Source organism: Manacus candei, unplaced genomic scaffold (assembly GCF_025592945.1).
Source record: "Manacus candei isolate 608988 ecotype Guabito, Panama unplaced genomic scaffold, ASM2559294v1 h1tg000014l, whole genome shotgun sequence".
NCBI lineage: Eukaryota > Metazoa > Chordata > Aves > Passeriformes > Pipridae > Manacus > Manacus candei.
In genome coordinates, this window is record NW_026138062.1 from 66,656,416 (window position 1) to 66,679,296 (window position 22,881).

The window sequence follows — 22,881 nt, forward strand, 5'->3', positions numbered from 1 at the left end:
TCTCTCTCCCAGGATGAGCCAAGGCAGTATGGACTGTTACGGATTTCTTGTTTGTTTTTCAGCAGTTTGAAAATCCTTTCAATCAAGAAGTCCTTGATTGAAATGGTCAAATTTGATATATTTATGTTTACTTTAGTCTAATTCAGTGACCTTGGTTCCTGTTGGACTAAGGGGGTGCCAAAGATCATTTTAATTTAAGTGTACTGTTTACCAGTCTTACTGTGAAGCAAAAGTAAAAGAAGAGACATACAATAAATTGCCGTATTTAATTAAGTGGATTTTGAGGAACTGGCAACCTTGATGATTCTGTGATTCTGTAAGTGGGTTGGGATATCTGCTGGCAAGATGCATGATGCAGAGGGACATGTGCATGTTCCAACTGCACAGTGGTTTGGATTGGAAAGCAGGTGCAGAGCTACAGTCCTTACTTTGTCCTTTGAAATTCAGAATCGACGCATCTCAGAGGATTCATAATTGACTTGAACTTAAGTTTATTCAGATGTTCCCTTTGCTTGTGCCTTTGAGTGCTTGGAAATGCACACCCTGTTTCTGCTTGAGAATAATATCTCAGTATATTGGTGTGGAAGTTTTATTGGATATGATTGGACTTTGTTACACCACAACAGTGCTGTTCTCTGGGCGTTGACAGCACTGTGGTCAGTTGAGTCACTGGGAGCAATTTGAAGTGATTTCTCCATTTGGCAACCATCCTAATCCTCTTGAGATTGTTATTTTGTAGAAGGGAGGGGGGGAAGCTTTTCATTTTTCTGACTTTCTTGGAGTTGGCGGATTCAGTATTTCTGTTAGAGAAGTTGGTGTCAGGGTTCCCACTGGCTTCAGTGGAGCATGCAGTCCAAAGCCTCAGAAAACATTTTGCCATCTGTGTGGGAACAGACTGCAGGAGGAAGAAAGCTGGCAAGAAAACGTTCAGCTTCTTTTTTGGTGGGGGATGGAGCACTAAGACAGTATGTTCTTTGGTTTGCACACTTCAGAGCTGCTCCTGGTAAAAGTACAGATGTGTTTAGGCAACCCAGTGACTGAGAACTTCATACATGTGGAGCTTTGGTGCTTAGATACCTATTGACGAGCAGCTTCTGTCAGAACTTCTCTCCTCCCTCATGTCTGCCAGGTTCAATAGCCAGCTCTGCAGCATTGTTCATTACCTGTAAGTGGGAAAAATGCCCCAAAAGCTTTAGCCCCTAACCTGTGCTGTGTGCACAGCGTGGAGAATGTGAGCAGTGGGGCTTGCTGAGGAAATGCAAAGACAAAGCATGGGTCTGCTGTGGTAATGCAGCAACAGAGAGGGATATTCTGCTATGTGGGTTTTCATTCTGAAAAGAGCAGTAATAAGATGTTATAATTTTACTAAAAAAGAGTGCAAAGCCGGTGTTAGGCTGTTGAAGTGCCCTGGGAGATGCTGCATGTGTACTTGTAGTCTCAGACCTAGGGCTGACTCAGTCTACCAGTACTGACCTTGTGCCTGTGTGTGTGTGTGTGCAGTCCGGCAGACTTGGTAGTCTGGTGTAGAAAAGGGATGGTAGGACTTTGCTGGGTGTAGCACATTTGATGATGCCAATTTAATTTCTTGCTTTGCTTTCAATCTGACATTTACTCCAGGACTCCAGGGCACAGCTTCATCTCAAGGATTGTTGGCTAAAATCCCTTGTTCTCAAAAGGGGGGATGACTGGGAGGTCGTCCTGTTAAATACCCGTATGGACAATAATTCAGGGTCTCAACATGATGGCTTACTACTTTAGCAGCCACAGCATTTAGGAGAAAAGTTGGATTAGTTGGGTTTTCAGTCCAGTTTAGCAACTGGATATGAAGGCACCGACTAGTTTACTAAAATAAGCCAGAATATTTACGTCTTTCTTGGACAAATTTCCAAGCTTTGTTGTGCAGGTGACAGTCTTAGAGATCCTCCTTCTCTTTTTCTGTCATGAAGCAAAATTGGAGAAACAGTAAGGACAGTTTGAGTAAAAGTGAATTCTAAATGAATTGACCTTTGATGCTTTTAATGGTTAATGAAGATTTCTTAATATCCTGTTGGGCATTAGCTTTCAGTGATGCTTTGTGAGTATTATCAAAGACATGAGCAGTAGATACTGTTTCCTATAAAGCAGAATTTGTACCATGTATGTATTAACTGCATACTCTATCATAAGGGGTCTTTCACATTTGAAAATTACTTCAGTCTTCAGTATAATGTAAGTTTAAAATGAAATCCTGAGTAAGTACATGTGGGTCTGGTCAGACTGAAGTACATTTTTTCAGCTTATTCAACTTTTGTACTGGAATTTATTGCCTGTGTTTTGGAGCATTGTTATTTGAAACACAGACACATGTGCAACCTGAAAGACTAATGAAGTTCTGTCTTGGTAGTGGCTCCAAATTGAAGTTCACATGACTAGACAGGGTTTCAGAAAATGCTTAGTGACACTTTCTATTGATGAGCTTTCATGTTGAATTTCATTTAATCTGAGTTATAGTTAATATTGGTACTGGACGTAGGAAGTGCCTGATTTATCTTCAGCCATGTATTTGCAGGTTACTGTCCTAAGAGAACAGTTTGCAGGCAGAATTACTGTATCTGTGCAAGGCAGTGGTAAGGCACTTCTGATTACTCTTGATAAAGATGTTATAAGAAAGAACTAGGAGAAAAACACAAATTTATACATTTTTTTCAAGAAACGATTGATTTTATTTCTTTGGAAAGAAAACCTTTATCCTCTTTTTGCTGACACTAAATATTCTCTGTTTGTATTTTAAAACTATGGTCTGTATAATGTGTATCTCATCCACAAGAACAAGAATGATTTAAAAAATTGCTGTTTGATTTATAAAGAAAAAAAAATGCAGTGTCATCTTGGAGCTGCTCAGGTAATTACGTTAGGTATCCTGTTTAAAGGACCAAGGCAGGGAAATATAAAACACTAATACACGTCTCCTGTGTTCACAAACAAGAAATGTTACTGATCTGAATGGTTTTTTCTGTAAATGTGCTCCCTATAGCTTCATTCCTCATGCTCAACTTCTAATTTTCTTCTTTTTTGTTTTGAGGTTAACTTTTATTTTAGAATATCAGATGGTCCATTTCTAACTCGAAGATTTCCCTGACTTTTTCTGAATTGCTTTCACTGCAAGACTAAACCTTGCATGGCTTTCCTGTGTGCTGGATGGTGGAGTACAACCACTGTTTCAGAATATGACCTTGTATTACCAATTCACATTCTTGGTACTGGAGCCTGAAGCTGATTTCATGGAAAGGGAAATCACCACCACGTTTGTCTCTCGGGGCATGCATGCAACTGAATCTGGGCTCTCAGAGTAATAAATTACCCTTTGGCTACTTCCGCAGTAAACTCAAGAATGCATAAATTAATTAGATTATGGAAAATGAGTTCTCAGGCCTGTTCCTTTGTGGCAGTTCTTACATGGCCTCGAAGACAACTTTGACATAAAGTAGGTCCTTTCGTCAGCAGCAGAACTTAAAAACACTTGAATAGAGAACAATTTGTTTTTCAAGTATATTTTCATAGGTCTTATGCTACAGCCTAGGTATGTTTTGTACTGTGATCTCAACAAACATAACTCAGTCACATATGTTCCCGTTTGATAGAAAGGCGAGAGGTTTCTTTGGGTGAAGATTGTGAAACTAGTTCAGTTCAGTAATTTGGTGATGTAAAATGCATATTATAGCCCATTTATACTGATGATTTCTTTGAGAAGGAAATAGTAAATTTCCACGTGTAGTGGTTTTTGCAAAGCTGTTTTGTTGTTTTATTTCATGCCTTCAGAACAGTATTTCCTCTTTGGGCAGAAATTGCTGGCACAAGATCTACTTCTTTCCCTTGCTGGCCCTTTCTGAAACGGATCATGCTTGAGATGAAATGCAGAGTTTCATCTCCCTTATGATAATACCACAAAAAGAAAGGTCAGACTTTGTTGTTTGGTTTTGTGGTTTTTTTTGTTTATTTTTTTTTTTCTTCTCATGTTTGCTTTTTTAGAAGAATAGTAAGGACTGAAGATCCACATCAGCTGAGCCTTTACTGCCGTCTCTTGGATGCCTGTGCTGTAGCCAACACAATTATATTTAAGCACCCTCCTTTTGTGTTAGTTGTCTGATGCAGATCACTGGCACTTGGTATATTGATGTGATGGAGGAGCTGCTGCCAGGACAGCCCTTTGCCTCACTTCTCTCCCACAGCCTGCAGGAGAACCTGTAAAACCAGACCCAGGCTCTCTAGCTGCTTACACTGTCCCACCTTCCTTGATCTGGTGATACAGTGCCTCAGGCAACCCTTAAAGAGGGAAGTGGGTGGATGAAATCTGGTATCATGCCTAAAGGAAGAGATTTTTGTTATTGTTTTTAAACTACTTCTGGCTACATGTTTTTTCCCTCTTGGGAGGACAGCAGCACTTGTCCTTTGTACATATGTTATTTTGAGATAAAAATACTGTTAGCTTGACTGGGTATTATTCTTTCTCATGGCTCCAGTACTTAACCTTATTTGTGGAGAAATTTAATTAAAGAGTGCAAAAACATTAAAAAAAAAAAAACAAAAACAAAAAAAAAAAAACCAAAAAACCCTACCCCATGAAAGCCAAAACTTTTTAAATGCTTCTGGTGATGCCGTAGAGTAACAGGCAGATGTAGTTTCATCTTGAAGCAGAGTGAATCGATGAACAGGTTTGTGGTGACATGACAAAGTAGACTCTCTGTGAATATGAAATTCTGCCTACGGAGCAGTAGAAGTGTTTTGTTGCACCTGTAAGTGCTTAGAGTGGACAGGGAAGCAGCTTAAAATAGACTGTAAGTCCAACCCTGTTTACTCTGAGGTTTTATAGTATGAGAAGCTGGATATCCTCTGTAATTACATAAGAGAGGCTTTAGAGACCTGATGTGGTAAACAGAGTATTCCTGGCAGGGCCAAGTTTTTGGTTTGGTTTTCTTGCTGCATACAAGCATATTTATGCTATAAAATCAAGGACTCGAAAGGCACTGAGGAGAATGTTTGACCATGTAGCCTTATTTCTGCTTTTAAAAGCTTCTGCCTTCCCTGAGTGCAGAGGAAAGTGCTCAGAGAAAGCCAATGTGTGAGTGTTCAGGGTTGAGCAGGCTGCTTCACATCTGGCAGCTTTTCTGAATGCTTTAATTACAGGGTAAGTGGCAGTCTAGTGGGAAATTCCAGATAAAAGCATGTTAGGGACTTTTGACAGGAGAGATCGTGTATATATTAACCTTCAGGTGGGCAAACTAACCCAGCTGGTCACTGCACTAAAACCAGCTCATGTTTCTACTGCTCTCCATACCCAAAGTACTTGGGATACTATACCAAGATTTTGCATGTGCCCTGCTCACAGAGAAAAGCAGTGAGTGAATGTTCTTGTGACCATGGGTAAAACAGCAGCAACATCTTGATGTCTGCCCCCATCATTTCCCCTCCATCTGTGGATAATGCCTACAAGGTTCATCATATCCCCTCTCTCTCACACACCCCTACACCCCCTGTATGTTTTGTTATGTTTCACTTTCCTTTGTATAGGATAGGATCAGTAAAGAAGGAAACTAGTTTGAGTGTTGAAAAGATTGCTGGCTTTGCGTGCTTGGAGATGAAAATGAACAAATTTAAAAGATGCTTAAGAGAAGAGGACAGAGCATTTGCCTCTTAACATGGAACTTAAGAGTCACTGGGTGGGCAGAGAGGTTTGAAACAGGAACCAGCAGGATGCCAACATTGAGCGGATGGAGAGGCAAGAGTTGGGGTGAAAGGAGTGGAAATAGTGGGTGAGTTTTGTGGCATGAAACTCTTGAACAGCGACTCTGTGTGTGACAGTGAAGCAACTGAGATGTTGGAAAGGGTGTTTGGGCCCATTCGCCAGGTGGGCCCAAAGAAATAGTTATAAGAGCAGTATGTGAAACTCCTAGATAAGGCTGAGGGTCGACTCAGGTAGTGAGACTGCAGCTATTAAAAATTGAGGGATGTTATGGATGGATGCTAGGGGATATGACTGAAGGTAAGAAGTAGTATGTCTCTGGAAACTTGTCCTGAGAATTTGGAATTAAAAGAAAAAATTCTCTGTCTAGTTTGGAAGACATTCAGCCTGGGATTACTTATTTATGCTAGGTAATTGCGTGGGGTTTTGATTTTAGGAATTGATTACTTCCATTTTGTTTTAAACTGCAGGGTTAAAAGGGTATATACATACACTCTTCCCAAATGGCAGCTGGAAATTAGTTCAAATACCTGAGATGTCATGCTGATTAACTTGCAACAGCAGACATCTGGGACTTGTGGTACCGGGGCAGAGCTGTTCCTTCTTGGTTGCCTTGCTGTTTCTCTTGTTGGCCCACGACAGAGAATTTGAAAGCTGCTCCAATGCAGCTAGTGCCGAGTTTGACTCTCCTTTTGTAATTCCCCCCGAGCAAGTGAAGGCATTGCTTGGGTCACAGAGAATGACAGGAAAAGCTGGGATGCCAGCTAGCCCTGTAGCTTCACTTCTGTGTGTAGAAGAGAGCCCAGGAGCGAGTAGCTGAGCATCACAGGGCACAGCTGAAGCAGCAGAGATATGGCAGAGAAGGAAAGGTGTTCCTGCTGACTGTGGGAGCATGCTGGACAGAGGGATGATGGTTCCTGGGCAGGGGGCTGCCATAGGGAGAGCCATCCAGCTGTGTTAGGCAATGCTGACTGTGTAAATGCCAGAGGAAAACTGGAGGAGGCTAGGATGTGGTGTCTGGGAGATAGCCAGCGTGGCAATATGGAGTTCATCTCTTGTCAAGCACAACAGCTGCTGTCTTGGACCTCTGGGGCTCTCTGGACTAGTAAAGTTGACCACATGTGGTGTTTTTTCTGTTGGTGTGTTAAAATCTCTCTAAACTTTGCATGTCTTCTGTTCTCCCTCTTGCCTGATGATTCAGTGCAGGGGTTATGCCCGTGCCTCTAACAACTCTTGAGTCCATGCAGGGGACTGCAGAGCTCAGATACCACAGGTTTACTGGGCTTTATTTATGGTTATGGTGAGTGTTGCTTCACATGGTTAGCCTGCAGGTCTGATCAAGAGTTATGGCAAGAGCAGGTGCATGGAAGGCAAGGGTTAAAAATCATAACTTGAGCCAGCAGCTGCTGGAGAAACAGGCAAAATAATTACATAAGCTGGTTGAAGCATGTGGCAACATAAAATGCAATAAGCATCCATAGTTCCATATGGTAAGCGTGTGCAATTTAACATTTGGGTTTTTTTCTTTACTTGTAAATAAGAGCATTCAAGGAAGGGTCTTTACACAAGAGTTTGTGATGCTCATGTTCTTTATCTGTGGAGGTTTTTTAGTTTGACATAATTTTTAGCCTTTAAGTTACACGACTTTGCAGCAGCAAGTTAAAAAACCTCAAACAACAAAACCAAACCAAGACAAAAAGAAACCCACAGAAAAACCCAACAAACAACCAGATGAAAATTTCCTGCTTCTTGAGTCCCAGTTCTGAGTTTAACTTAGTCAGTAAAGATTCAATGTTACCTTATACCAAGACCCACTGTAGTAATATAGAAAAGTTGTTGTAAAAACCAGTAATAAACTATTTTTACATTGAGACTTATAATACTTTTTTTTTGCATATAGCTGTCTGTTCTCCAGACACAGACTGCAGGGCTGAGAACAGGGCATTTCATTCAGGGTTGATGGTGCTTGTGTCACTGCTGCTCATGTGACACCACTCCTGCAGCTGATCTTGGACATCTGGGACTCTGCAGTGTCGCTGCTTCCGAAGGCATAGAGTGGAAAGGTTGCAGAGACACAGAAATCATTGTCATATCCTTCCTCTGCATGGACATGCCAAACGCGTGGAAATGAGTGCAGCAGGTCTGCTTGTTCCTGCTCTTCAGTAACACATCAGTGCAAAATACTGGGAAGCATGTATATACTTTAGAAAGGAATAGAAATAGGTTTTGATCCAACTATAATTTGTTGATCTGGAACTGAGGGCTTGTTTTCATAGTTGAAGCATTGTTTAGCTGTCCTTCAGATGTGATTGCTGCCAAAGGATGTTTTCCACAAGCAATTTTAAGACCACAGTCTTCTTAAACATTGGTTATTAAATGTGTATGTTCTTTTGTGCTTGTAGTAACTGTTTGCAGATTACTTCACTGAAGTGATAAAAAACCACTTCTTTGCTCATTTCAAACAGAGGTAAATGGTTACCTCTGTCACATCTGTGATTTTTGTTTACAATTTTAAAAAGCAAATTGTCTGATAATTGCTGTGAACAGTTCTCAGTATTTAAAGTAACGTCGATACTGTAAGTATAGTATAACAAAGTCACATGGTTCAGCTGGAAGTAAACTTGTCCACAGACTAACTTGTGTGGTTGTTTGTTGTTTTTCTTTTTCGAGGAAGGCTGTGGGAGGACAGCACAGGGGAAAGTCTGGATGTAATCAAACTCTATCCTAGTTTGAGTTATCTTCCCCTGTCAAAGTGTTCAAATGATCCAAGTTGCTAAAGATGCAACTGCTAAAACCACCCTCATTTTTGTTCTGACTATTTATAGCTGTAACTTCTTAATTTCTTTTATCTGTATGAATATTCCTGGGGGGGGGGGGATTCAACTTGCCAGAAGTTAACTGGAAGCATCACACAGCTGATACACATTTTAGTCCTAAATCCATCTGTAATCGGAGCTAGTAGTGGTAAACACAAGTATAAGTAAGATTATATGAAATTCTCAGAAGCCTGACTGGCTTTTTAGATTATTGTTTCTGCAGTCGGTATATAAGGAGAGCTGGTAATGTCAGTGGAAGTAAATGAACTGTAACTCTTGATTGCCAGTTAAATTTTCTAGATTAAGTTGATCTCTGTTTCTTCTGTGGTTTCTTTTAAGATGTATTAAGGGAATTGCTCTACAGCAAGTTGTGATAATTTTGAAAGTTTGGATCTCCTGCAACTTTCTAGCACTGCTCATGTGGACTCTCTAGAAGGAACATTGGCTCATTAGGGACGCTATAAATAAATATGAGGCTCATTTTTCTGTGCCACTAAGTAGGTCCCACTTCAATTCAGAGCAAATACCTTATGTAAGTCTAGTGAGGGGAACTTTCCTCAGCACATACACTGGCATTAACCTATTGATAATGAAATTCAAAGCCTGTTTTCTCTCGTGAAGGGTGAACGGAGCTTTGTGTGACCTGTCAGAGGAAATTAGGAGTTTAGTAACTGATGTAGAAGCAAAAGAAGAGGCCTCTTTGTGTTTCTTTGTCCCTGCGTACTTCTGACAAATACTGTTAACTGCTTAGAATTTGGTTCACTGTACTAACCACCAGTTAAAATGGTGGCTTGGGGAAATAGTAAAAATAAAAGTAATAAATTATTTCCCTCTCTAATCTTATTGTTTCAGTGAGGCCCTACACTAATAGTGCACTCTTACTCATTAGAAATTCACCTCAGGAAAGCAACTGTGTCTTTGTTCTCATGGATCAAAATCCTACTTTCTGTCACTTTAAAGCTATGTGCATCTTCACGTGGATGAATAAATTGGTTTGATTTTTTTTTTTGTCTTAATTTTTTTCTGGAACATTCCAGTTCAGCCACTGTGAAATGTTTTTAGTTGTCTTCATTTAAGGCATCTACTTCCTCTGTCAGTGACAAGTGACACTTCACCGTGAGGAATGTTACGATGTCCCCGATGAGAAGGTGTTGGTGTCACTGTGATATATCAAGCACATGGCTTGTGACAGCACCCAGTGTTACGTAACTATGGGCTGTAATTACTGGAATGTGATGTTTGCAGAGGTACGAACCTGGAAGAGTGCAAGCATGGCAGTGCTAAAGGCAGTGTCCAGAGAAAATCAAATCTTTCTCTTGCAGTGTGTTTGTTAGCTCTTGAGGCAGCTCTGGTGCCTTGTGGTGTAATATTTACACAGCAGTCAAGGTGTGAAGTTTCCTGCTGTGTGACCTCCTAATCCATTTTGGCAGTGCTGTGACAGGAGTCAAGAGCATGAGCGTGTGCAGATGTGTTTGGTGGAACTGAGGGGACCCAAGGGAAAAGATATAGAACTTGAGGAAGAAAGGGGAACTTTCCTTGAACCTTGCTGTTTAAGTTCAGAGTTCAGGATTTGAAGCACTGATGGAGCAAGGGGGAGCTGCAAGTTCCTTTGGAGCCATTTTCAGCAAGCAGTGTGAAAATGGTGCTCTATTTGTAACGTGGAGGATGACCATCAGCCTCAGTCACAAAAAGAACAAAGAAAAGCTGCAATCTTTTGAGGGCAGGAAACTTTCCCTCTTTAACTCTTCAGTTTTGCCCTGTGGTCTTTATTGAATTGTGCTGTATCTCGTGTGCTGGGTTAACATCCAAGGCTGCACCTTCAGCCTCCCCGATGCTTCAGCCGTCAGCTGTAGTGAGCTGAAAGTGCTGTCTAAACTGGCAGAGATCTATCAGATGGTTTCTTTGAAGTGCTTGCACAAGGCAAGAAGTATCTGATTAAAAAATTCTATTTTGTAATAGAAGGCAGGGTTAACATTCAAACTGTGTAGCATTGTTTAAGCAGTGTTTCGTTCTGTAGTCATTTCCTTGGCATTGTTACTGTACCTGCTCTTGTTTTGTGCATTAGGCTGTTAATGTAGTTTGATTTTACAATTGTACTAGCCCCTTCCTGTCTCTTAATGAAAGTAAGAATTATATCCAATTATTTCCAATCATGCATTGATTACTTTCTGTTGTTCCCATGCATGTGGACCAGAGCATAATCATTCGAAGACTACTGATCTCATATGTGAGGAGGCTGTAGTGTTGTTTATTAGTGTCTTTTAAAGTTTGAGACTTTTGCTCAAGCTGCAGTGAAATAGCCTACTTGCTTCATTTTTTGCCAGAGTTAGATTTTAGCCTTTGTTCAGGGGAGTGCCTTCTCATCACAGAAAGTCTTGAATTTGGGCTCTTCTTGAAGACTTTTGCTCAGAATAAACTAGTCCCGTAGAGCCTCAGTAGTATCAACAATGATATTCTGCAGGTTTAGAAATACCTATTTCATGTTGTTACAAACATACATCATATCTAGAAACTTTACTGACAATAAAACCTCCCTGGTACTTAATACAGGTTTTGCACACCTGCTGTGAGCTTGGTGGAGATCCATGATTCAGAAAAATCAGCAGGGCTGTTGAGGTTCTTACAGGGGTTTTTCAGGCACTGGTTTTGGACTCTCAGAATTCACCAATCTTAACCCAGCTCTCTCTGTTTTGGATTATGTTCCTTCTCTACAGGATGTTTTTGGAGCATCTGCAATTACTTCAGACTTGTTCCTTGTTTTGCTTTTCCACTGGTAGGTACGAGTAGACAGTAGTTTTCAGTGCACCTAAATCTTCAGATTTGGCACACTTGGAAATTGGTTAGGATTGCTAGAGAAAAAGCAAAGGAAAACTATAACCTTCTTCTGAGTTTGATGTTAGGGCTGGTAGATAGCCAGTTTGAAAAATGAAAAGCAAGAGCCGTGGGCTATGTCAGCAGCTGCTGTGGTGCAGTGAGTTGGGAGCATGGAGTGAAGCAGCAGGGGCTGAGTGTCCATGCTGAGTGCACTTGGCAGGCTTTGCCTTGGCTGGCCCTGGCCTGCTGGTGTGGGCTAACCACTCATTTGGTGTGCTCCAGGAGCACATGTTCCTGTTAAGTGGTATCCATAAGGATGTGGTTTGTGTGCTCTGAAATTCCTTCCCAGTGTAGTGGGAGGTAATGTGCTCCTGGTGGAATGAAATGTGAGTGTAGGAGGTGACTGGGAGGTGAGTCTGCACAGAAGTCAGTGACTAAGACCCATCCTCAGTGAAGGTGGTCATATAAGCCATTATTGACAGTAAAACTGGAAAAGGGGGATGGGATAAAGGGGTTAAGGGGGATAGAAAACCGAAGTTGTGGTTTGTCAATAAATTAGTCAACCAGTTTGTTGTGATGGCATGGTCGTGGATGTAGAAGTGTATTGCAGTATTAAGGCAGATAGAATGTTGATCTCAGCAATTTAGAAATTGGTCATGTAAGCCTAAATAGGAATAACTCATTCAACAGACTGTTGATACTATGCAGGGGGAAAGAATTATGATGTTTGTTAAAGTGGTTGAGATAAACATAAAGGCATGCTATCAATTTTAGTTGAATGAAGATTATGCCCTGTACATATGGATTTTTGCAATAGCTGAGACATGGAGGAGAAGGTATTTAACCATGAAACACCTGTTTACCTGATCTTTAGCTTAGTCAAGCATAACTGGCCAAGTTATAATTTTGACAGCCAGCTGTTACCACCATAATTATTCTGAGCTGGCAGCCACGTGTTTTTACTGATGAACAGACACACCAGCTTTTCAGGTAAGTGCACATAGTCATACTGTGAAGTAAATACATCACACAGCAGAACAGAGAGAAGAGAGGAAAAATGAATACTGTGTTGGTGATATCCACGTTCCAAACACGTGTGACGGTATTGCATGACCTAGAGTGGATATTTGTGATAACATTTGTCCTTTTTAATACTTTTAACTCCAGGTCTACCCTGAATTGCAAATCACCAATGTTGTTGAAGCCAACCAGCCAGTTACGATCCAGAACTGGTGCAAGAGGGGATGGAAGCAGTGCAATGGCCACCCACATATTGTGGTTCCCTACAGGTGTTTGGGTGAGTGACTCGGTTTCAGTCTGGTTTTCCTGCTCTCATTTTTTCAGTCTCTTCATGAAAAAGATAGAGAATCTACATAAATATCTTCAGAAACTTCAATATTATCATCTTTTCTGAGGTGGGTTTTGTCCAATTGTTCAGTCCTTTGAAACTGAATTAACTAGAGGGGAAATACTCCCGCTCTTCCCAGTGCTGTTTTCATGAGTGACTACAAAACAGTCTTCTGCTTACTCCGATTTTTGTCATTATCTGCCCTCTCCCCTCTTTTCTTTGTGTATAAACAAGCATATGTACACCCAGTTTACAGGTTTGTTTGCTTATAAGCTATCCATCTTTCCCTAAGCACTACTTTTTTTCCCGCATTGTTTTTTTAATATCTAGTACTTGGTCTCTTATGTGAAAGGCAATGAGAATCTGTTTTTATTGAAAAAAAGCAAAAGCTAGATTATGAATCCCCCTATTTCTTTCTGCAACTTTATTTTTGTAGCAGTTGCTTGGTACTCTCTCCTGTGTCCTTGGTGCTTTGAATCAATTAAAAGGGAGGTTTGGGCCTTCAATTTTTTGTTAAACCTTACTTCTGTCAGCATCTGGAAAATGGGATCATATTAATTTGATGTTTTCATTAACATTCTGGGTGCAGCATTTTCTTGAGGCTATTCAGTGAGCTATTTAAATATGTTGCTTTACCACTGCGATTTGATTTGTGATAAGTGCCGGAATTCAGAGCTGGAACTTGCTTTTCTACTAATCCAGAGCAGCTAGAAGGCACGGAAAGCAACTCAGACCAGTTATTCCCTGAAAAAAATAATGAAAGAAATCCAGAAAATGCACAATGTTTCTAGAATTTTCGTTCATTTGTGAACGAAACACATGGCACGCTCCGTCTGATGCCCAGGCAGCGACTGTGTCATCTTAGCAAAGCTGGGCCCGCAGACTAACTAACAAGAATGTTACCAGTCTGGTAGAAGATGCCAAAACAGCAGGTGTACAAAATCTGTACCAAGTACCAGGGAAGTTTTATTGTCAGTAAAGTTTCTAGATATGATGGATGTTTGTATGGATACAAAATAGGTGTTTCTAACGCTGCAGAATATCATTGTTGATGCTACTGAGGCTCTGCAGGACTAGTTTATTCTGAGCAAAAGTCTTCAAGGAGAACCCAAATTCAAGACTTTCTGTGATGAGAAGGACCTGCCTATATCAATATGAATTCTGACTGTGAGAAGGAGCCTACTGGTTTTTGTGTGTTTTCCAGACTTCTACATGAGTTGAGTTGGTCAGTTCCACCACATGTTTTAATGTTAAAAGGGACATGCTCTTCTACCCATTTTTTGCTGAGTGTTCTTTGGTTTTTCATAGTTAGGATAGAAACATGAGCTTGTAGTGTCAATAGATGTATAGAACCACATAAGCAATTGTTAGAGGTAAGGCAGAACTGCAGTCTCACCTAGAGTCATCATGATATATTTGATCAGCTTCCATGCAAGTGCACTTACACTAATGAGAGATGTGGCGGAAGAACATCAGACTGGTGGAACTATAAAAACTAATTTTTATTATTTATTGTCTTGTTATCATAAGCAAAACTCTGAATTAAGATCAGGGAACTGTTATGCTTAGGACTCTGTCTTTATGTAAATTTGGTCAGTGCCCTGGAGAACTTACAACCTAATTTAAGCTAAAAGACAATGTCATTGCAAGAGCAAATGAATATAAATTGGCCATGAATAAATTTAATCTGCAAATAATAAGGAAGTATCTGCAAGCATAAGGAGCTCCAACAGTCTTCTGGTAAAAGCCGTAAGAAGTCTAATCATGTAGAAGGAAGTTCATAAATTTATGAACAGGACTATATGCAGTTCCTTACAGGAGTGAGAAGCTGGACTTGGACTTTTAAGGTGTCTTTCTTGAGCTGCAGTTTTGAAAGAAAATTTATTGCAGGTTGTATGTCTGTTAGATAGCAAGGTAGGGTTTGGAGGCAAAAAATTTGGAATTTTAAGCACTTCATGCTCATTAGCACTTAGCTCCTGTTTTCTATTTTTCAGTCCTTCCATATGTTATTTTTTATCTGATTTCATTGTAGTTGAAGTTTATGCAGTCATTTCTGCCAGTGTTTGTGTTTGTCATCCTTCTCCTATGCTGACATGCATCTTTTGACCCTGATTAGAATAAATCTTAAATACTGATGTTTCCAAGGGTTTACTGGGGATAGGTGGCCACATAATTACTTCCTCTGGAGGAGAAATGGTGACTGTGGCCATTATCTGTTATTTCTCTGTCAACCAGCACTCTGCTTGTTGTGTGTGGTCAATGTTGTACTTTCTTACATGTGGTAAAAGTTCATTAGAGGAGGAGGATGGAGGAGTGGGTCATTTCCCCACACATGAGGCTGAGAGCACAGCCCGTTGAGAGAAGTCATTCCCGCCCAAAAGTGTTATTTGGGGTTTTTTTAACTGAGTATTCATTTAGTTTTTCTGTTGGACAATTAATTACTCTTTTAAATTACTTTGATTTTTTTTTCTGTAGTATAAAAGTTGTGGTCAAATACCTTGAATATTCTTGGTGCCTTATATGTCAAGGGGTAGACCGGAGGCAGGGAGTTGATTGAATTCAGTGTTTCAGTGTGTCATAGCTTTGGCAGACTATCACTTCTTATAATTTTATCCAGTATCATGTTGGCTTGTTGGGCTCTTTTTCGTAGATAATCTTGTAACCTGAACTAACAGCTCAGTGTTATGAGGATACTGATTTTATAAATTATCACCGTGAGCAGTACTATGTCTGTCTTGAAATACTTTTTCCTAAATCTTATTTTTTTACAGAGCTGAGGAGTCCAGAGAGCTTTTTTATTTCTTTGTCTCCTCCTAGGACTTCTTCAGTGTTAAAAGATAATTTATAAAAGTTGCATCTCGCCTGGCAGCTCTGCATGTGCCTCAGCTGTCCTTGGTATGGTAGCTGTGGGCAATTCCAGAAGTTGGGCATTGGCAGTGCCCATTCCTTGGTAATTTTAGTGCCAAATAGATAGACCCTTGCTGTAGACCACTGTTAAATCCATCTGGTAAGAATTAAGATGCCATAAGTACATTTGGCAGTGGGCAGCTTATTTCAGGGTTGAGCATTAATTTTACTTTGCTGTGAGGATCACCTCAAGTATCTTGAGTCAACTCAGTAGTTTCTTCCATCTTGACATTTATTTTTCACAGGGTTGAGAAGCAGTGAGTGACAGAAATCTGGCTGCTCTCAGGCCAGAGCATCTTCACAGTCCATTTGCATTGCAGTTGTCAGCCGAGGCTTTCTGAGACATGTGGAGAACATATCACTACAGCCCTTGGCTGCTCCAGGGGTTTTTCATCTTTGAGACTCGTGCAGGACAGCATTTGTTTGTAGCAGTACACTTTAGTAACATCCATGAGATTGGCTAGGTTTCACAGCTTCATATTTTCTTAAGAGAATGCAACTAAACAATAAAAACCATAATTTAAATAAGGCAAAATGAAAGTCCCTTATTTGGGTCAGCCATATGTCTTTGTAGTGACCACAGAAATATGACCCCTAAAAATATTTCTATTTGAATCCAAAGAAGAAGAGCTTTTAATGAAATTTAAGCTATGATTTTTGTGCCTGTGTGCAGGACTTTGCAGTGTTCTTAAATCTGCAGGCTTTCAGAAAATATTCTTGTGCAATAAATCTGATTTACCAGTGTATTCATTGCATGCTCTCAAGGACATGGGATTACTGTACAGTTTTGGTTTGCTGAAGAGGGGAAACTTCTTGTGAAAAGAAAATTGTTGAGTAAATTTTAGTTACCTTTGGGAACACACTGAAGACATTTACCTTAAAACTGTCTTCCTGCTTTTAGAAAACATCTTCCAATGTGTCCTTATTATGGCTTTCAAGCTCTGTTAGCCACTTTGTGACAAAAATAAGAATCTTGGTGGCTATTTAGATCTCTTGAATGTGGTGTCAGTGCTGCCTACAGGGGAAAAACAGTGGGATTTGAGGATTAGTTGGGATTTTTTTACTAATACAAATCTTAAAGAGTTAATTTATGCTACTTGAGTGAGGGGTGTGCTGCTGGACATAGAACCATGGATGTGTCTAGGTGATCAGGCGAAGATGAGCAGCCATGGGATGTGCTGGTGAAAGGGTGGGCATCTGGAGCACTCCCTTCTCAGTGTCAGTGTTTGTGCTGCCATCCATCCTGACACCTGCAGCAGGCACATGGCATGTGCTTCTAAAACTAAACCCTCCAAAATGGTGACGGCAGACTTGCTGGGTGGCACAGCTGCAGGGTTGCATCAGACGGTGCCAAGAAGCCCAGGGTTTCTGCTTTGCCTTATGGAAACTGTTACTGGGGAAATAGGATCGCAGCACACCTGGCATGGAAATGTTGGTAGGAGCTCTGCCACCAACAGCAGGAGGGCAGGATTTCTGCCTCTGTCAGGGCAGTGTGGGCAAAAAGCAGTTCTGGTTTGTGCTCTCTCCTCTCTTCACTGCGTGCCTGAGGAAAAGCAGCTGGTGCATTCGTGCAGTGTGGGCTGTGAAATGAGGTAATTCACTCCCTGTTCCTTGCTGGTGGTGGGAGCAGGCATCCTTGTCTCTGTGCCATGTCTCTTTGAATACCTTGGATAAATTTGTGGCCATGCTTTTCTGAATAGGTGACCTTTCTTTTTCTGCTGGTGAAATACACACCAGCAGAGCTGCTTATTGTGCACCACAGCCCTGGAGAGGGAGGAGAGGCTCAGTTATGTGAATGTTGGTGGATCAGTCGTGGCCATGGCAGGCAGAACATGGTGAGGTGGGGTAAAAGGGAAGTTACCAGGGCACTGGTTAACTGTGCTATGTAAAGTGCTTGCTCGTGTGTGACTCCGCCTCATTATCCTGTTAATGTATGCTGCTAAGCACTGCACTCAGACAGTGTTTGAAGGATCCAGATGTATTGAAATCTCATTATGTATATAGCCTCTGTCAATCCAAATGTGATTACTTGCAGTCATTTGTTCATAAACAAGCGAATTAGGTTATATGACAAGTATGTTTTGCTGTTTGGTTATGAAGTGAAAAGCTGGCTTCTGTTTCTGGTTTTAACAAAAACGTCTTTGAAAATACTTATTAACTTGTCATGCTTTATTATTTTAGCAGCTTGTGAAGTTATCCACTTGTTGATGTCAGAAGAAGAGGCATGCTCAAGTTTTGATATGCGTGCCTAGCCAATTAAAGTAAAGAAAACACCAAGGTTATGCCTGGAACGAATCGTTTAAATAGAGATATATGTCATTGACAGTTCTTCTGGTTCTTCTAGTAGCTTACTTGCAATTTTAACAGTGGAATTTTTTCACACAAGCATGTGAAGTGCCTGTTTACTTCTGCTACATGGCAGAACTTGATATTTTTCCTCCCCTAAGCACACTGTAGTGCACCTATTTCTAATTGCAGTGGCAGAGCTTCTCTTCTGGATACTTTGGAAGTACTTTCCACTGGTTTTTCCATGCAGTGCCTAATCAACAGGATGATATTAAACAATTGTCCTAGAGTTTTCCTGTCCCCATTAGTTTAGCTATCCGCCTCCAGCTTGCCTCAGTCTCTGCTCAGCCCTGTGAGTGATGCAGACAAACCTCACACCACACTCTGCCTAAAATAAAAAAATTCTCTTAGTTTCAGCCTACACAACTACATCATGTCTAGTTTTTCTGACAGTGCTAGCTGACAGGAAGGAGAGGATCTCCAAAAATACTGACAGTCTGAATTGCTTAGTGGGGAGTCCATAGGTATTAGAGCAATCCTAGGCGCAGTGGAAGGTGTAACTGCTCACTGAGGGAAATACTTCATCTCTGTCTTTGCTCCCTCATAGTATTCCTGCCTACTAGTGGTGTTTTTGGTAGAGTGCTGACAGGTGGGTGAGAAGGCCCTGCCTGATGAGATGAGAAAACTAGGCACGTTTTTTTGGTGAAACTGCAAGTGTTGCAGGGAAAATGAGGTGTCCTACCTAACACACTGGCTTCTTCCCACTGCAGCAGGGCCGTGGCATGTGCTCCCAAACCGGGTCCCTGCCCAGGTCTAGAACTGTGCTTGGCTGCATGTTGACAGCAACTTGGTGTTGTGATGGCAGTGTTCTCTTCTGTTGCTGTGTCCTCACAGCTAAACTCGTTGCCACAAGCTTTTAGGGCCTCAGTTCTTACAATGTGTTTTTAAATGTGCTTCTGTGCAGTGGTGTAATTAAGAGCATGCCCTGACATGCTTCAGTGAATAGATATGGTTTTCTGTTATACCTGAACTCTTCTGGCCTGGATTTTATGTTCAGCTTCAGTAATAGAGGAGAAAGAGCTGTTAAGCATCATTGGGTTACTGATCATTCATACAAACAATAACAAGTGTATATTTTTATTATAATTCTAAGTAGCTGTATCGCCTCATGGTTTATAACTGTGTCTTTTCAAGTATTTTTCTTCTCAGAGCAGAACTGTATAAATGACTAAAGTGACCTTTGGCATGTTTCAGGGAACAAAATATCAACTGGAGGAAAAGGGAGTGGGCAGAGAAATCCTGAATGAGATTGCCTACCAGTAGCACAAAAGCTTGCTCAGGCAGTCACAGCTCTGTTTCTGGAGGCTTCCACCTCCTCACTTGAGCCAAACATCAGTTCAGCTGTTGGTTTAGTCAAATCCTAGCTGGAGGCGTAAGAAACCCTGACGTGAAGAGATAAAGCAAAATTAGCATTCTCCCAATGACCGGAATGTACCTTTATGGATGACTAAGAGTAAATACAAAATGTCTTATTTTTGTATAACAAGACCAGAAGAAGAAAGAAATCTGAACTTGTGTATTTCTGTGCATTCTTAAGGTGTACATATGTTTTACTTGTTTGATGAGCAAGGTTTTAGTAAGAAAAGAATTTGTGGAACAGAAACAACACAAAAACTTTACGAGATCCTGAACATCACAGCTCTGCAGATCTACTCCTAAAGCAGTAAAAATATTCTTATAGGTAAGCACTGACAATGATGTGTTTATTTGTCTCTTTACAATGAACAAAGGAAACCAGAACAGCTAGTGTCCACACTTCAGGAACAGATCACAGGACATGGTCACTGGCATGTGAAAGTTGTCTTCATAACTATTTGCTAAAGACAGCATGGCAGCAATTACTGTTGTTGCTGTTGTTAGTTGCTTGTTTGTTTGTTTGAATGTTTAGGAGCTTATAAAAGATAAATCAGTTTCCTGCTTGAATGATCGATGTTAGTTGGACTGAGTTTTCTGTCACTTGTAACTCTGCCATGCTGAGGTATCAGGGATTAAAAGCAGCACGTTCCTGCTTTTTCTGCAGTACTTTATATAAAAAGAGTTAACCACAAAAAGTAGTGCTGAAAGAGTATTAATAAGGTTAAAAAGAACTCAAAAATTAGAAAAGGGGAAAGCTAAGGTGCCCCCAATCACCCAAGGGTCTAGTTTGACCCTTCCTGTGCAGGGGGTACCAGGGAAGCTGGTTGTGGGGTGGCCCTGTCTGCCTGCCCTGCCCCTCTGTGGGCACTTGAACGAGCTATTCCGTGTTTCCTGCTGACCTCCTGGCCTGGCCTCTCCCACACCTGAGTTACTGCTCACCACACAGATCCTGCCTGAAGACAAACCTGATTTTCCTCTGAGAACTTTCTCTGCCTTTACCCAAACACTTTGGAGATCGTAGGTTTCGTTTCATAAAGATCATTAGGAAGAGGAGTGTCATCCCAAATTTCTAATTGGAAGGCTGGAGAAAAGCTGGAGAGAAGCTTCAAAACCAAAACTGTCTGTTGATAGTTGGGCTCCAAATTGTAAAGTGCTTGAAATAGCCTTTATGTGTATGTGTGAAGCTGCTGCATAAATTTCAAGGCTTATTCATTGTGTACATCCAGTTTTTGGAACAGACAGACCAGGAACTTTTCATCTGAGCATCTTTGTAGTACCACAGAGCTGATTGATCCTTTTTTTTTTTTCCCCTTCAACACAGAGCACTTAATTTTGGAGTAGGAGAATCCTGCTAATTAAAGCATGTTGTTGTTTTAGCCTCCTAGGAAGGAAAGATGGGGAGAGGGACAGAAAGGAAGCGTACATTTTACCCACATGGCCACTACATTGGTCTGCATATGTAGCATCTTCCCAAAAATTCTATCACCTAACTGAAAGTGGCTCTAAGATCTCATGCTAAATACATTCGGGTCTCGGAGTAGGCCTGAATGTTGCCAGCAGATTTGATGCAGAGGAAGAGTCAGCGATGGGAATCGCTGGATATTTTTAAAAAGTGCTAGGGAATATTCTAGAAATACATTTCAGTGAGCCTCTTTGGGATAGGGGATGCTTTTTTGAAGTGCTAAACATCCAGGAATGTTGGACTTGTCAGGGAGTAGGGTACTGAGCAAGAGACTCCGTTTTTTAAAGGAGTGGGTAGGCAAATGGATAGTGTGTCTCCTTTGATTTTTCAAAAGAAATTTAACAAGGTCCATTACCAGAAACTGTTAAAGAATTTAATCTACCATGGAATAGAAGAGAAAACTCTTATGTGGCTACATAAAGAAAAAGATAAAAAGGGCAGGAATTAATGGTCCATCCTCAAGGTAGAGAAAGGTCACCAGTAAAATCTCAAGGAGTCAGTTCTTGTGCCAGTGATGTTCAAAGTATGTGTGAGAGGGTAAATTGTGAGGTGACCCATTTAATGAAGATACTAAGTTATTCAAGGTAGAATTAATAAAGGCAAACTACAAGGAATTTCAGATGGGAGTTTGATATTGATTGACTGGATGTAAAATGGCAGTCAAAAATTGATGTAGTCAAAGCGGTGGTCATGGGAGAAGCACAAAATGCATTAATCTTACCGTAGTGTATGTGGTGACACCGTGAGTAGTCTCTAACTTCTCAGGATTGAGAAGGTAGGTATTACTAGCTCTGTGAAAACATAGCTTTATTGGTGTCAAAACCAAGAGGTTTAGGGGTTATTAGGAAAGGAATGGGGAGCAAGACATAGAACACTACCTCTGTGGCAGTTAGGGACTCACTTTTGTTTGTGAACAGTGTTCAGTTCTGGTCTTCCTCACCTCACAAGAAGTACAAAGTTGAGTTAAGAGTGATGTGAGTATGTTGAAGTATGATGCTTGAAGTACGATGTGGCTCCCATAGAAGAAATGACACTGTAGATGAGATCTTTCCAGCCTAGAGAGGAAAGTGACTGGAGGTTCAGACAATGCTTTGCAAAGTCATGAGTAGCTTGGAGAAGATGGATGAGGAATAGCCATTCACCTTGTATTTCATGACGAGACCTTTAGGCTTCAAGTGAACACAAGACGCTGCATAGTTGTATATTTTGTTGCACAGTGTGTATGTGATCTCCTCTTTCATCTGTCACATCTTTTGGGTGCTGAGAGCCTACAAAGTTTTGAAACCCAACAGTTTGCTACAAGATAACTCATCAGGTGTAAGGGGCCTTAGTCTTGTGTCTGTAGAAGTTGTGAAACACTGTCTTGGGGAATGCTCTGGATGCTCATATGTACACCTTACACTCTTTCTGATTTTGTGTTGTAGGTACCTGCTGTTGACCACGTGACCTAAACTGTTTTTGTGGACTGTTCTCAAGCTTATGTGGGTTTCTTTGCTGTATCAAAGTGCTTACCATCAGCTTAGTTGTTCCTTTCCCCTCTAACCTGCTGCTCTCCTGCTTTTCTGTCTCTGTGAGGGCTACTGACCCCGTCCAGTTCTTCTTATGGAGTCTCTCCCTCACCCAGATTTTCCATCTTTACTCTCTTCTTTGGCTCACCAGATGGTACTGTCTTGCTCATCACCATTCCACTCAAGTCTCCTTGCCCCCAGACACTGATGTTTCTTCACCTCTCCTTTCCTTCTGAGTAATCCTCTTCCTACCTTGAAATCTCTCTTCCTCTCATCACATCCTCTTCTTTCTCTCAGTATCTGCTGTCTTGCATTTTGCAATGCTTGTTTTGTATATTATCATTAATTTCTAACTTCCATTTCTATCCTATTAAACTGCCTTTATCTCTGTTGTACTTTGACATTTTCCCCACCAATTGTCTCCCCCATCCCATGGGGAGGGGGAGGGTGTGGGAGTGAGCAAGTAAACAGTTGTGTGGAGTTCAGCTGCCTGCCAGCTTAAACCACAACAAGCACTTAAGATGAAAAAAAAAAATACCCTTCTGTCACGGCAAAAAAATGCTCAGGGTTCTGAGTGTTAAGGTGATTGTTCATGTCAGTACTTT

At 41.0% G+C, this 22,881-nt stretch overlaps 1 protein-coding gene across 2 annotated transcripts in view; it reads left to right on the forward strand.

Moving 5' to 3' along the window:
* The window catches only part of APP (amyloid beta precursor protein), a 203,032-nt gene that overhangs the window by 53,525 nt on the left and 126,626 nt on the right, over positions 1-22,881 (forward strand). For both annotated transcript variants that reach the window (XM_051779758.1, XM_051779760.1), the window contains exon 3: positions 12,517-12,646. In XM_051779758.1, coding sequence (XP_051635718.1) covers positions 12,517-12,646 — 130 coding nt within the window. The remainder of the gene's footprint in view (positions 1-12,516; positions 12,647-22,881) is intronic.